The sequence below is a fragment of the Melopsittacus undulatus genome, chromosome 2, assembly GCF_012275295.1.
Source record: "Melopsittacus undulatus isolate bMelUnd1 chromosome 2, bMelUnd1.mat.Z, whole genome shotgun sequence".
In the NCBI taxonomy this organism is placed as follows: Eukaryota; Metazoa; Chordata; class Aves; order Psittaciformes; family Psittaculidae; genus Melopsittacus; species Melopsittacus undulatus.
Window position 1 is genome coordinate 118,852,239 of NC_047528.1, and position 16,063 is coordinate 118,868,301.

A 16,063-nucleotide genomic window follows, 5' to 3' on the forward strand; every position below is an offset into this window, starting at 1 on the left:
TCGGAGTTAACCTCAAACGTTTGTTTCAAAGTAAGTTAGATTTTAAGGTTCAATAAATCTAAAAAGTGAATCAAAACTATGAAAATGAAGCACAGAAACGCTGAATTTAATCAACAAAGCAATAGATATACTGTTTATGTATTAGTCCGTAAAACTACCTAAGTACTTCCCACTTCAAGGATAACAAACGCACACATCCAACAGTTAGTGACTAGCATGGAGAAATATTTATAACATCTCTTTATAAAAGGCATCCTTAAAAGCTTCTTTTCAGGAAGAAGAAGAAATCAAAGCTTCTATCAGGAATTCAAACCATCTTATTTACCGTGTGCTGAAAGTTTCCAGTATCCTTTTCTCTGCACTGGCTTTGCAAAGCAAAACTTTCTTTCTGAAATTAGAGAAGTTACAGGGGAAGCCAGTCAAAATTCAACACTGCAGAACAGGTTCAGTCTATACAGAAATGCCAGCCATCACAAAATACAATCTGCTCCATGAAGTGCCTTAACTGACCACTAACAGGAATACTTACAAGCTAATCTCTGGTGGAAAAAAAAAGAACCTACTGTCATTTTAAGAAGTGTTATTTACACATTCGAGTTTGCAACTTTATTTAAGCATAAGCATAGTTGAGGAAAATTAAAAAGCTTTATTTTAATGTGACTGGTTTTAGATAAACTGCAGATTTAAACCAAAGTAAAGGCAAAAATCAGTTCATAGTTTTCACACGCATCATACGAGTAAATGCTGGGTCTGATATTGCACAGTAGTATATAGCAGAAAAGGAATTTACTTGTACGCTACTGAGAGTAGAAGGGAGTATTTGTTTCTTAATTTGATAACATTAAGCAAAGTACTTCCCACTGAAAAAGTAAACATTTGTAATGATAGTACGCTAAACTAATAAAAGTAATTGCTCTTCAGTACAATTAAACTGATTTTATTTTCCCCTTATTAATTAAAGCAGCATAGATGCATTTACAGATTGTCTAACCCAGTTTGTTCCGCTGATGGATTTTCCAACTGACAGTTCACATTTCCTAGATGTTTCACCATTACCTTCTTATGTGAGGCCTAAAACCTGTTCCTCAAAGTGCATCTCTCCAAAACACTCTTTCAGAGGTCCAGCAAGCCCTGACAGCTAGATGCACATCAGGAACTAATTGGTATTCTATCCACAGGACATGACAAGAGCTAATAGCAACCGAAATCCTCCCAAACACACAGCATGAACACTCTACACCTTCATGACAACTGTAGTCTGCTCCTACTATTCAGCATGGCTTGTTAATTAAAACACAGCCATATACAGCAGGAAGTTCTTCTGCAACTCACATAGGAGTCCACTGCTTGATTCATTAAGCCCATTAGTCTTTTGGAACATAAGGTATGCTAGCATAAGAAAAACCCCAACTTACTATCCAGCTGGGTCCTGCTAACCAGTTGCCTCTCCTACTCTTAGAAAGTCAATTTATTCTGCAGTTACTAGCCCTGTGTTAGTTCCCCAGGAAGAGTCCCACCACCAAGGTCAATATAGTTTTATTGAGTCCTTAACACTAAGTTCCAAAACTCTTTAGCATTACGCAGCTATTGGAATAACAACAGTCCTAAATCTGACAGCAATCTAGTGATCAAAAGCATGTGAGATACCTCTACCCCTTGACTCTTCAGTCAGGTCTTGGAGAAGCTCCATACTAAACAGAGATGTTCTTAGGTAGTCTTAGATAGCCATGGCTCTCTGCCTTACTTATAACTCTTACATTTTTGACCAAAACTGTGGCAGCTTCATGAGCTAATGCACTGAGCCTGAACACACATAGTGAACACCAGTATCCCCAACAGCATTACTATGCTTTGGCCAATTTGAGAGAACAAATGCATGTCAGTAAAACTACAAGCACATAAAGGCAGGCTATGGTAAATTTGGCATCTGCTGGAAGACAAGAATAAATGTTTATCTGAGTTTCACCACACTGATCTAATGGGAGAGAAGAGGGATCTAGGTGCTGCTCAGGTCTCTCCCTAGTGGGATCTTGGGACTTTTACTGCTTGACTCACGATCCACTAGAAACACTTCTCAACTAAGTAGTTTCCTCCACCAACTTAAAGTTTATTCTGTAAAGCTCAAGACATCCAATCCATTCTCCTTCCTCAATCATCTTCCTTCTAAACAAAGAATCAACACTCTAAAACCATCTGGGATTGGTTTGGCACATAAAATAGCAAAACTCCTGGAAAACCAGTAATTCCCATTTAAGCTGTGTAAAGATGGTAAGTTTAAAAAGCTTTCTTCATAGTAGCTTACAAGTATACCTGGGTTAAGAACAGGGAGTTCTCATTGCGTAGGTATCAGATTTATTCAGAAAACAGACAACTGTAGCTTAATACTTCTTGTTTTAGCTCCAGTCTGACACTAGCCAATTTCATACCTCTACCATTGCTTTGCCATCAGCAATCTCAAAGTGATCAAGTCGGGAAAAAACTGGAAATGACATTATAGCAGCTGAAGACAACAGGCTCTGGTACAGCCAAAAGGAACAACCATGTACCTTGAAGTTACACAGACACTGGTCTACAAAATATCACAATGATGACTAGAAAGGTGAAGCTTTATTGACATGCAGAACACAGCCTTAGCAGTTATGAAATTATGTGACAAAATGGAAGACAAAAGGCAGACAAACATATGGTGCCTGTAATTGTCTCCAAAGAGAAGACAACTGCACTACATTGAAAGCAACAGCATGAAGAAAACTCATCGATCAAAGCTAGCAAAGACCCAATACATCAAGAAGAGTTCCTTCTGTAACAGGGTTCATGTCACAATCGAAAACAAACAAGCTACACTGTATACAGTTCTTAAATAACCCTATTCCAAAATGAGAATAGATGGATATAGTTTTCCTTCACTACTTAGACCAAACAGGTCATCATTTTCATCACCTGCCTGCACACATAAACTGCTGAATTAGTTCTATGCAAGCAACAGTTACAGCATCAATCACCTTATATACTCATCTTGGACATACAACATAACTTAGAATTCGAACTAAGCAAAAGAGCCCAGGCCTGAACTACTCCAACTCATTTTCCCCAGAACAACCTACCCAAGCACAAGAGCACAGCACTGTATCTTCAAGGACAGACAATACAAGAACCTTCCAAACAGCTGAACTAAAACTCAGTTAACTTACAAAACCATTAAAGAAAATACAACTTCCCATTTTGCGCACATTTATATACTCACCTCTACTTTAACTATGTCTGGGAATCAAATTTCTACTTCTTTCAGGAATAAATGCTTCCCTGCCTTTCTTCTGAGCTCCATCTAATAAACACACTGCACACTCAAACACATTTTCCAATCCCAAGGAAGCCAGTTCTTTAATAGGCATTTATGGTTTGAAACTCTATCTGAATGTTCCACTAACCCCCCTTCCCATTCCCTTCTTCATCATAGTTTTAAGAAAGAAAAACTCTATTGCAACTATACATTTGAATCTCTGCAAATAAAGGTATTTAATTGCAGGGAAAGATTTAGAGCACACTTCCTCATCAGGAGTAAAGCTTCCTACAATTGAGTCAGCTTCCTGTCAGAGGGGTGGGTTTTGATCTCAATTTCCAGATCAGATAGAGCTATGCATTAGGCTCATTATAGCTTAAGTTACTTAACACACAAGATTCAAACCCTCCCCTTTTATAAAAGAAAGGGTCTCTTGCACTGTTGTGATGGGAGTGCTTTTGTCAGCAAAACAGGCTATTTCCAAACATGCAGTTAATCACCAGCTGCCTGAGTTAAAGCATGGCCAATTTTAATCACATCAAGCAATGCTACCTGAGAATTATGATTTAGGATATCTTAGGATACTACATTTAGTAGTTTACGCTACTGAATCAATACTCATTACATTTCGCCCCTCTATGACACAGTTAGCTACTAGTGTAAGAGCATAATAAACTAAAGCTATGTCTTTTGCACAACTGAGTGTTTGTTTTGTAATTCCTGCTTTTTCCAACAGTCTCACAGTGGCAGCAACAACACAAAGTGCCTAAGTTGCTGGTCTTAGAGCAGAAACTCCATCATCACCCAACAAGTGCTCATACATGTAGGTAACACTTGCATAATGTTTTTCAAAAGAACTCAGTAATGTTCCATTCTTTTCTCCTTCTTACCCTTAACTTTTGTACTTTTACACATCCATTTAGTTCAAGTTTTGATTTGCTCCAGAACTCCGTTGCCAAGCAGAGATTCTGCTCTCAACAAAGACCCAGCCTTCAGGCTGCTCACTGCTCTCTAATGTAGCAGACTAGTATTTCTATAGTGATTATTGAAAAGCTACCTAACAAAAGCTATAGATTAGTTGCTAAAATATTGATAAAGATGAACCTACAATCTTGACAGTAAATAAAACCATTTACACTGCAATTCTTCCTTTGTTCCACTTAATATTCCTCTGCTTTGGACTTCTGCCTTACACTTTTAGGGCCATAAGTGAACCGGTTCTTCTCAATTCTTAAGTGATTCCATTAATACATAAATGGGCATCTGCAAATACCAGTACAGAAAAATTATTAGGAGTACTCAGGTTCATAGGACTTTCAGACACATGTAGCTTATTATTTAACATTAGCACATAAACATTAGCATATATTTAAAAGTATACTTAAACCTTCCAAGTTGGAAGGAGTAACTATAAATGTCAAAAGCTATCCAGTATTATCAAATATCTACAACATACCCCTTCATTTTAGTATCAACCCCCATCTACTCAGATATGGGCAACATGGACTACTGGGACAGGAGAACTTCAGCTTTTTCAATTGCACCTGGAATGCTTGGCAAGAACCAAGAAAGCCACTGTGCACAATTTGGACAGTACCTGACTGGAATATTTGCACACATGATTTCAACAGTACCTGACTGGAATATCTGCACATTACATATAACAACTTACCAGAATTAAATTAAATTTAATCCATTTTAACCCCTCAGTTATATGAGTATATAGAAGACACAATTTATAATAATTCCTCTTTAACTCTGCAGCTTTGTGCAGCCTATCATTTCCACTCAGGTTGAAATTCATCATCTATTGCTGTTGAAGATGCAGTGATAATTCACCTGCATTTCTTTTCAGTGTTGCCAGAATCTTATGTCTGATCTAGAGAGGTGCTCATGAGCTTGCTTCTCATGTATGACTAAACAATGCTATCTGGAATATGAATTACATAGCCAGTACAGACTTTCAGTCTAACAGCACTCAACACAGTGACAGGCTGCTAGTTTGCTTACTGAAGTGGTGGCTTATTACACCAAAACAATGCCACCAAGCACTTCTTGACTAAAGCTAGCATTTTGACACTTGTGTTAGATAAAGCAGAGGCTCTTGTCTCAAGCATAACAGAGCACATGTTGATCATAGGTAGTATCAGGTAAGAAGACTCAGCCTCCAGATTTGGAGTTCCAGAGAAGTAAAAAATAACAACTACACTAACAACATTATGTCATTATTTTTAAATAAAGCATAGTTAACATCAAACCTGGAGAAGAACTGCATCTTTTGCAACCCAAACCAACTTAGAACTGTATTTATCCAGTCTCAGGGAAATGATGATGTGCGTCAGTCTGTTTAGGGTTTTTCATCTATGCATAAAATATGTTTAGATAACCAATTGTATTTTATGCTAAACAGAGACCACAGTCAGCTTTAGCTTTTAAGTACTAACAGAAGCCACAGTAAGCAAAACCAAGAAAGAATTCACTGACAGCAGAGTCCCAAAGAAGAAAACAGTAAGGTACACACTTCATCAGTAACCCAGTAAAGGATAAATAATTACATTTCCTTTCACTGTCATTTTGCCATGTAGCGACACTACAGATGCACAAATAATACAACAGTCAATATCTTCTGATTCTATAAGCAAGATAATCTTTTACCATAACAGCTAAAGCACAGGAATGTTTCGGCAGAAGCATGATTCACTGATAATGCATTTGTCGAGTATTGTAGTGACAGAAGAGTTACTACACAGTTAGCGCAAGGTGCCCAACCTGAGCACAGAAAAGCGTTTCCTTTTGTGTTATCTTAGGTGCCATACAGCCTTCAAAATCAGAGAACAAAAATCTATCATACTTTTTGCCAACTACATGCTTTAAACCTTCTTACCGTTATAAATATCATGTAGCTACTAAAAGCAGCAACAGATCTCCAAAGTTTGGTGTTTCATTCAGCAACAATGTAAGCACGCACTACTCAATGTAGTATTTGTAATACACAACATCTTTTTCATGCATTACTTGCATGAGACAGAGGAAAGCTTCTATCAGAAACTGAGCTTTAGTAACCAACAGTCACATTAAGATAACCTACAAGAGTATTTTCAGCATTACTAAGATTCCATCAAAATCTGTCTTTAAGGTGGGTGAAGAATTTTTGTTCCTAAGGCATGCCTCTGGAAGGAAAAAAGGCTTCTATGGTCCTTAAAGCTGTGAAGATACACAGGTTGACTGCAAAAGCACTATTTGTTATTAAATGACTGCCTGGGTTACCTCAGTCTTTTAATTCAGCACAAGTTATTAGAATCTCATTATTCATACAAGCAACTCAACATGAAACAAGAATCCCATTAAGAACAATTACAATCTAATTCTCAGTAATACTGATAGGTGATTAATGTTTCCTTCAGTGTAAGCAGAAATAAAATCAGACTGACTGATTAAATATATACAACCCCTATGCACACTTTAAAGGCTACAGTCAGGATCACAGTTTTCGCAGACAAACTAGTTTATTATACATAGTGCAACAATCAGTGCTGTTAATCGAAGCTGTCTCCCACGAACAGGTCCCTTCTGTGCTGTCTAACATAGAAGAAGCCTTCTGAATTCACCTGGAGCTTCACAAACACTACAGCGCAGCACAAGACCATGCTGTAGCTACAAAGGACTGTCTTATCCTTCCTTGTTCCCCACTTACTTTAACTTCCTCATTTGCTAGAATTAGCTTTCCAGGATCACCTCTATGATCCTATGATCCACACAAACTTTAACAGCTTAGAAGAATGACAGTTGTTACCAGCAAAGATGATGCTGCTGAAATCACTTAAGTTCCCCCCCCACGAAGACTGTTTATAAAGCTATGCATATTCTTTTATCACCACAGAAATTAAACTATAGCTTTTTCTACTTTCAAGAGGCACACAGTCTGGCAAACACTATTAGAGACACAGAAAAGATATATCTACCAGTTTCCTAACCTTTAAGGACAACTAATATCAAGGATTCAGATATTACATAAGCAGGGAAATCTCTTGGTTACGAACCAAAGACTGAAATACATGACTAGAAAAGCAAAATCAGACTAAACTAACATGATAAAGTAACACTTCACCTTCCTCAATTTAAGATACATATATAACTGTTTACTCACCTGAAGCATGGCTTCTTTCTGTGGTACAGAGAATGCTCTTTCCTCATTTGAGGATGGTTTGTGAGTGGGTGGAAGATCAATCCTGTAGTAAAGAATGAAATATGACATGCCATGTTTGCTAAGTCCAATTGAATGGTCAGAGACTATTTATTTCAGCTGGCAGATCATCCAACACAAAACAGTCGGGGACACACACCTTTCAGCCAGCAATAACACATATGAAATAGTATAACATTAATACATTCACCACTGGCAATAATTCAGCCACACACTTCTTGTAGAAAAGCACCACCTAGAACTTGTTATTTATCCTGCAAGGTGTTAAGAAGACTGAACTTCCCCCAACCAGAATTAGAGACTTCTGGTATCTATTATTATTTCTAGGTTATGAGATACCAACATTTACTACCACAGTCTTCCCTTGCAAAGTCTTTGAGAAAGCCTTACAATTAATTGTGACATGCAAGACTTTTCTATTGTAACTTTCTCAGTGAAAGCAAATGGCTCTAAAAGAATTAGAATATTTAAAACTATTCGTATAATTATGCTTCAGCTACACAATGTAAGAAAACAAACCAGAAACCAGCATTTCTAACATTAGAAATGACTCAGCTGTAGGAAAACACTTGACTCATCTTGCTAGCTCAAGAGATTCAAATGCTCAAATTTACTTAATGCTAAAGGATATAAGTTATTCTTATTCTATACTTCTCATTAAGTATATACAGACATTACAGACATTTTCTTCCTCATTCAGTTTAAGTGTTACCAGTACAGGGTATGTGTGAAAAAACTTGTATTTACAGATATTCAAAGCCATTTCCACTTTTTATGACTGTTCCAAACAAGGTCCAAACATCATTGACTTTAACTGATGAAACCTTTTCAGACTTTCTTAGTTTACTTGGTTTCATTTGACTATATCGGATGCTTAAAAAAGTAAACCATGTCTGTGCCACAGACTCCAAAAACCAACTTGCCATAAAGCACGCTGAGTCAGTCATTTCTAAGCACAAATCTGTGGATGATTGCTTCATTTTAAGTATCTTTGAGGACCTCTACTGCTGCAAAGCACGGTCAATCTGCTCGTACCTTGAACCTACTTTTACAGTAAGCCAGCAGTCTGTGGCATCAGTCAAGGCAGATCTCTCCTGTGCTCTCCAGTTTTATTATTATCAGCTTTTATTAAAAACCCCCAACAAACTTCTGAAGAGATAAGATCTGTATTACCTCTGAAGTCATGCCTAACCTCCTCATTTCTTTTTCAGAAACACAGCCTGAAATTATGACAGCTGAACGGCTGCTAAGTAAACTCAGACACTGAAATTCCTGTATAGAACAAAGGCTTTCTGATTATTGCTTTCAATTAAACAAAACATAAAATCCAACACATACTCACACTTTGTCAAGGTAAGATGGTCTTTTTTTCCTTGGGGTCAGTAGCACTGTCACAAAGATGGTAATGATAAAAAGAGCAAGGACTGCTCCAATCACAGCCCCTGCTACAGCAACAGAAGATGTCTGCTTAAATGGCACATCTGCAATGTGATAGCACAGATTACACCTTCAAGAAGTTCACATGCTTTCAATACCCAGATAAACTATTCCAGCACTGCTCTGCTTCTTCCTTCCATGACCACACAGAAAGCTTTGTCCTTCACTAGTATTCTTGCAGTATTGGCTCCAGTTGCCCAGTTAAAGAACTGGTTGTAATGAGAAAGCTCATGTATCATCAATATAATTCCAAAAAGTTCATTAACTATCTTTAATAAATACTACCTGCATGCTTTTTAATTTCAATTTCAGGGCAAGATGAAGCTCCAAAACACATCATACTTTGCACTTAAAAGAGCAAGTGAGTTGTTAATTCAAAAAGAGAGATAACTATGGCTTTATCTGCCATCTTTATTTAGAGCCACTAAAGTCTGCAGAAAGGAAAAAGTGAAACTTAAAAGCAGAAGAAAAAAAGATATACTACCAGGGGCAATGAACACAAAATCACTAATACTTCACTAACAGTTACCAAAAGAACCCCTAAAGCCATCTATGATCTCCGGGACTTCGCACTTTAAACCATCAGAAACAGTCATCTTTACAAATGAATTTTAACTGAGCAGGGAAGGAGAGAGAGAAAAATTGTTCTGTGCTTTATATTTTTGTTGTTGGTTGGTTTTTGTTTAGTTGCTTTCTTTAGAAAAGAATTTATCTTTCAACCTCATCATTGTTAAACCTAAAGTTCAGTAATTTTTATGTAGAGTTAACACATGTCAATCAATAAAGGTCAGTCCCTTTGATATACTAGGGGTTCAGAAAGCTGAAATCTTAACTATGAAATCTACTAGCATCCTTTAATTCAGTATTACCAATCGCAGTATTCCAAACCTCCACCAACAGGCTTATCAAAAAAGTTGGGTTTACCCATAAAAATACAGGTAGCATAAAGAAATATTGCTCTGATCTACACTAATTACTGGATCAGAAATGTAACAGCAAAGAAGTCTAAAATTAACATAGCTCTGTACTTGTAACATCTCTAACGCACCTTACTTCAGCTATTTCCTCTAAGAAATAACCACACACTGCCTCTCTTCAAATAGCACACAACCATCCTCTATGCAATCTCTTACTAGATAAAATCTTGAGGTCAAAAAACAAACACTATGCAGTATGTTTTAACCAATTATTAATTATTCTAATGCTGTTTCTTTCATATGCTGGAAAACTGGACATAATCATCATCTTCTCATGCCTCACTGAAAAACAAACAAAGCAACAAAAAAACTCCCCAAAACACCTTCATTCCAATCTCATAAAGGGATTTCTATCCTCTTGCTGCCTATGAAAGACCTGAGAGCAATACTCCCCTGGAATCGCTCATGTAGGTATGATTAAGTGCCTTAAACAAAATTGAAATAAGCATATTTTGGTGACTTTAAATTAAGGGATAAAGTGGTAGATTAACAATTTGCAGGAAGGTAATCCACTCTCGAAGATTAATGTAACATACCACCTTTACAAAATAGCTTTCTTGACATAAGGTCAGCTGGCTATCAGATACTGATCTATACATTTAAGAACCACAATTCACATTCTCCTGAAAACAGGCACAAGAATCAGCAGAAAACTCACCTAACCACTGCACTGGCTTAAGTGAAGTGTACATTAGTACCCTCTTCCTTAAATAAGAAAGTTGTAGATAACTAATATATGCTGTCAGGTCCAGATTCACAAAGATGCTTTACTATTGTGACTGTACCAGAAGATTTCCTTGACTGTCTCACACTAATTTCCAAAGTCCTTTTTTGCTAAACTGTTTAAGCATCATAAAGTATCACACTTTCATTGAAAGTTCAGCCACTAAATCTCCTTTTGGGTGAGAGAATAATAGCCACCCATTTACTTCTGAAGACCAGGAATGTAGCGATATCCCAGTCAGTGTAATAGTGTGCGGGAGCTAAACTGCAATCACTACAGGATTCACTTAACTTGATTTAATTGCTTTAGGAAAAATATAATCACAAAAATTCTAACAGTCTACCTAGAAGAAAAAGAACCCCAGCCTCCTATGCCCAGCTAAAAAAGCCAGAGAGCACCAAAGATGCATGGTGGTAACTACACAGCATTTATCTACCAGTTGGCTAGAGAGAGATAGGAATAGATTAAAAAAGAAATTATGGTTAAAGCACAGCTACAACCATTTTATTTACTTCTGTTTGAAAGACTGTTAATCCCAGATAGTGTATCAGCTGTGCTTGAAGTGAAGCTGTTTGGATAGCAACTATCCTTATTTATCACTCTCAAGCTTCATACTTAAGAACACAGTTTCTGAAGACACCTGTTTTATAAGCTTAGGGTCTCCAAGGGGAAATGCTAAAAAGTCCATCTTAAACACTTCAGTTGCTTCTAGCCAGCCTCTGGTTTTATTATGCTTTTGCATCTCCAACTTTAAGAGCGCATCTGTCAAACATTTCTGTACACTACCTATGTTCCAGAATGTAACAAAAAGTTTATTCACACAACAGCCATTTGTACTTACAATCAATTCTTTTTACAACAGTCATAATGTACAAAACATTGCAACACGCGTAAGCCCTATTCCTATTATCAACTCCAAAACATTTCAACTCTTAACCCATAGGAATTAAATATATATATATAATTTCTAAAAATTAAAACAAAAAAATCCACAGAGACAAAAGCAAAATATCCCATGTGGAGAACAGGTTTATGGTTGTTTATTTCTAAGTAACACCATCTTTTAAAGATGAGACATCAAGTATTCTTTATTTGAAGAGAGGTATGATCTCTTTGTTCCAGAAATTATTTGGATCAGAACTTTCTGCTAGAAATTTAACTCCTTTCTTTTTGTTTGCACCCAAACTACAGATACACACAATATCATTTGCCACTGTTCTTGAGACTTTGGTCAGTCATGTATCAGTACTCCATTAATCCAAACATGAACTTAAGTTCTTTAGGGATGCATTTCCATTTGATTTTCAAATAAAGCTGTTGTCAATCTTTTTTTAAAGACATGCAGTCATAAGCAATCACAGTGTATTGTCTACAATGCTCAATACAATTATTTTTGTGAAGCTCTAAATGCTCTAAGCTACCGAAAATCATGAGGATAGAAAAGACCTTCCAGCACGAGTGCTCACAAAGTAGCTGTAATTTTACAGCCTATTTTATTTCAAAGGTAGCAGAGATATTTCCCTTTTCAGGTTTCAAATAGTAATAGCCTTGTCGGCTTCATTTTCCTCGAGCTAAATCCCTAAAACTGGCACTTCAAAGGATGTACTACCCAAATTGTTATTGATCATAGGTGTGTAATTCACCTAAAGTTATTTCACCAGAACTAGTTTGGTGAACCTGCTCAAGACAAAGTAGAACTACTTGAGATATCAAATGAGATGTCCTACACAGAATACCTACAGTGTCATTTTCAAGAAGAATGCATCGTTCAATAAGCATCAATTATTTGCAGGGAAAACAAATCCACTGTGGTACAGACTGCAGAGTTCAGATAAACTCCTGTTTCACAGATTCTGTAGTTGCAGCATTAGAGAATATGTTTTCAACTATATGAAGTATCAATGCAACTGCCTATTTCCCTACTAATCATCTGAAATTCTAGTTACCCTCTTCAAAGTAAGCATTGTAACTTATTTAGAAGCAGCGTAAAACCACTGTTTTAACTTCTGGTCACAAAAATTCTAGCAACTGTATATTGGCACCTGGGTAAACAAGCAAATTCACATTAGCCTCCAGCTCCAAAATGTATTAGATTTGTCTTCTTAGTTGTGCCCAGTTCTTGGGCTTGCAAATTCACTGCTAAGATTCCCACAAAGCGCCAGAGAAAGGTCTCTAAAACTGTACCCTGGGTACTTGCTAAGAGTCTTGTATTCATGAATGAATTTTGACATCCTGCCAATTACAGGCCTAACAAAATATCTTACTGTATGTATATACACAGACACTAGCATAAGCTTTAGAAATCAAACACTATAAAAAAATAATTTCTCATCTTATTCAAAGACTAACTTTTGACCTGTTTACACAGTTACTCCTCAAATTTCTGCTCCTCAGTTTCAGTGCAATGACTTCTTTTAAGTACATAGTTACAAGAAGGCTCATTAAAATGCTAAGAGGTATTCATTTTTGTGCACAAAAAAACCCAAAAAAATAAAGCTTTGACTCTGCTGTAACTCATTTTAATTGGTAACATATGTCCTATACAGAAGCATTAAGTTTACCATGGATGGTATCAAATTGGAGCAATTCACTTATCTGTGAAGCAAAACCCCCAGAAGATTATATTTGATCACTGCCTTAGGTAAACTTCTTAAATCAGAGAGCCAAGACAGCCATTTTTTATTCTTAAACAATTTGAATGGCAACTTTAATTTAGCCTTTTTTACCTCTGACATAGACCAATATAAGCACTCTGCATTAAAACTCAAACAGTAGTACAGCATTGGGAAAGAAAGCAGCTCAAATACATTTTCCTCCGATTCAGTATTTCCATTGTGTCAAGTCACAATATAAAAACTTTTGGGGAAAAAAAAAACCAACCCAGTTTCAAAAAGTTTATTCTTCCTCTTCTTAAGTATAAACAATCTGAAAGTGATCACCCAATGAAATGAACTGTAGGTACACGTTTAGTTTTCAGTTGTTACTACACATACCACTCCCTCCGAGATATTACCGAGCCATCTATGTGAGAAACAAAGTCTTCTTCATTGTCATCGTAACATTCACCACCCATATACTTCATTCCCAATGTTCCACCTTCATAGTAATCCATTGGTCTTTCATAACGTTCCTGGTACCTGTTAATATTGTCTATATTGTTCCACTCTGGTTTTTCAGGGTCTTCTAAATAATCTTTAGATATTAAGCTGTTCATTGGATGCTTTATTTCTTTTTTTATACTGTCAGGGTAAGAATCCACATCATCTGACTGAAGAACATCTATTTGAGACTCTTTCTGCATATCTGATGGTGGAATGTAGTTCTTAGCAAAGTAGTCACCACGGAACGTCCGTCTTCTCCTATAGCAGACAATTCCAACCAGAACACTGACAAGTATGAGGAAGAGCGCCCCACCCACCGCACTACCGATGACAGTACCCCAAGTGTCTTCCTGCATGGCTGGCAAGGTTGATGTTGGGAAATCTATTATTCTAGGTTCTGTTGCTAAACCTGTGATGCCATCAGTCGAAGGATGCCAGGGAACCGTGGGCAGTCGAGTGGTAGTAGTAGGAGGATCTAATGGAAAGAGCAAAGAAGTAGACAAGACACAGAAAAGGCACAGAATGTCAATGCAAGCTAAATCAGTGAAGGGTTTATAAGAAAGCAGTTGATGGGTATGTTCTACAGGAATAGTTTTTCATTCTCAAGTTCACAGCTCTACCAGAAGTCTTACACTTGCCAAAAGATTGTGGGTTTGAGCTACGCTGCAGCAAAATAGAATGTACAGAGAGATAACAGATTAAGAATAATCTTTAAGTAGACATCTTGTCCTTCTCAAAGTAAGGAGATGCTGCTTTTCTTCTCAGATGTTGACTCTTTATAATTAATTATTTACCTCCCCCATGGAACAAAGCTGTCTATTAGGAAATATCCAAGCAGTTCTTTACCTTTCCAGCCAGCAGTTAGGAATACCGAATCAAAAGAATTTATTATGCCACAGGGTCAATTATTCCCACATCAGAAATTGTTCAGGGCTCTGAGTATAAGAATGAAAAACTATGAGTTTTGTGCTCAGTCAGCAGTACATGAACTACTGATTTTTAAGCTATTCTCTCCAAAAACATTTGTTGCATTAATACAACTTACTCAGCTTCACCTGGGGATTAGTGAAAGAAGCATCGTTACAATGGCATATATTAATCTCAAAGTAACATTTAGGTTGAGCAAAGAGCTTTCAGGATTTAAAAATGAAAACCACTGAAACATTAGAAGTCAATTTTTTTTCTATGCATTCCTCCTAAAAGCAATTTAATCTCTCCTGCACAAATAAATTTCCATATTAATTCCTCAATATAAAATATCAACTGATTTCATGTCAGGTTATGCATGTAAACAAGAGATTGCCAGATACCAAGCTTCTCCAGCACTCAGCTTTTTCCTTTGCTCTTTAGGTCTACTGGAGACATATGCATCTGTACTGAAGACAAGATTGAAACCAAGGGCTGAAGACCCAGAAAGCCTCCTGAGATTATACCAATCAATCACAGTGTTACATGCAACTCCAGTTTCTATTTCTGTGCTGCACTGAATAAAGCAGGCTTTTTTCCTTGCCCAATATAAGTTTAAAATCAGTAGAACAAACACTGAACATGTTGTTACAGCTTGAATCTTTTAGAGAGAATATTACATGGATAGCCAAGTAGCTCATTATGTCATATTACTTAGTTAAATGCCCATAAGCAAGAGTCATGGAACTACTACTACCATATTGCAGAGGCGCTCTACATTTACCACCACTAAAAGTAAAACTGAACTGAAGGTATGTCAAGTTTCCAGTTATTTGACAAATCATGACTTTAAAGATTCATAAATATGATTTTTGATCTTACTCAGAGACAGACATACAATTCTCTCACAACAGATGGGATTATCACAATGGTCGTAGATCACTACAGATCATACTTCAGACTGCACTTCGCTGCTGAACACAACATTTTAGGCTTGACATAATAAGTAAAGTTTTACGCAGATTTCTGAAGCATATAATTATATTACTTGACTATGTAGAAGTGGTGATTTGTTAGGGAGCTATACATAAATGAAATTAATTTGACAGAAGACAGAAAACTGAACAAGGAGGATGCACTACCAAAATGACCAAGAGGAATTCAGATTATGTTTTTAGTAAAAACTGATTTAAAGTGAGTTTAATTATTTAATGAAGAAGCAGAGATTAAGGAATCCAAGTTTACCAGGGTTCCCATGTCCCACATATCCATAGGTCAACAAGTTAAACTCAATACCCTTTTCCTTGAAAACATATTTGCTTTAGACACAGGATTTGTTAGCTTAAGACACAATTTAAGGCAGCACCAGCAATATTTTCTTCCAGGCCATATATACACTTTGGGTTTTATTTAAACCAACTTGGTAATTATCCA

The 16,063-nt window shown here is 36.7% G+C and overlaps 1 protein-coding gene across 2 annotated transcripts in view; it reads right to left on the bottom strand.

Annotated features, from left to right (window-relative positions):
- Window positions 1-16,063, bottom strand: part of NECTIN3 (nectin cell adhesion molecule 3) — a 61,258-nt gene that overhangs the window by 3,036 nt on the left and 42,159 nt on the right. The window contains exons 6-8 of one of the 2 annotated variants that reach the window (XM_034060103.1): window positions 8,827-8,965; window positions 7,428-7,509; window positions 326-388 (exon numbers count right to left, since the gene is read on the bottom strand). In XM_034060103.1, the coding sequence (XP_033915994.1) occupies window positions 326-388; window positions 7,428-7,509; window positions 8,827-8,965 (284 nt within the window). Of the gene's footprint in view, window positions 1-325; window positions 389-7,427; window positions 7,510-8,826; window positions 8,966-11,413; window positions 14,199-16,063 lie in introns of those variants that run through there. The other variant, XM_031045163.2, reaches the window with a different exon arrangement.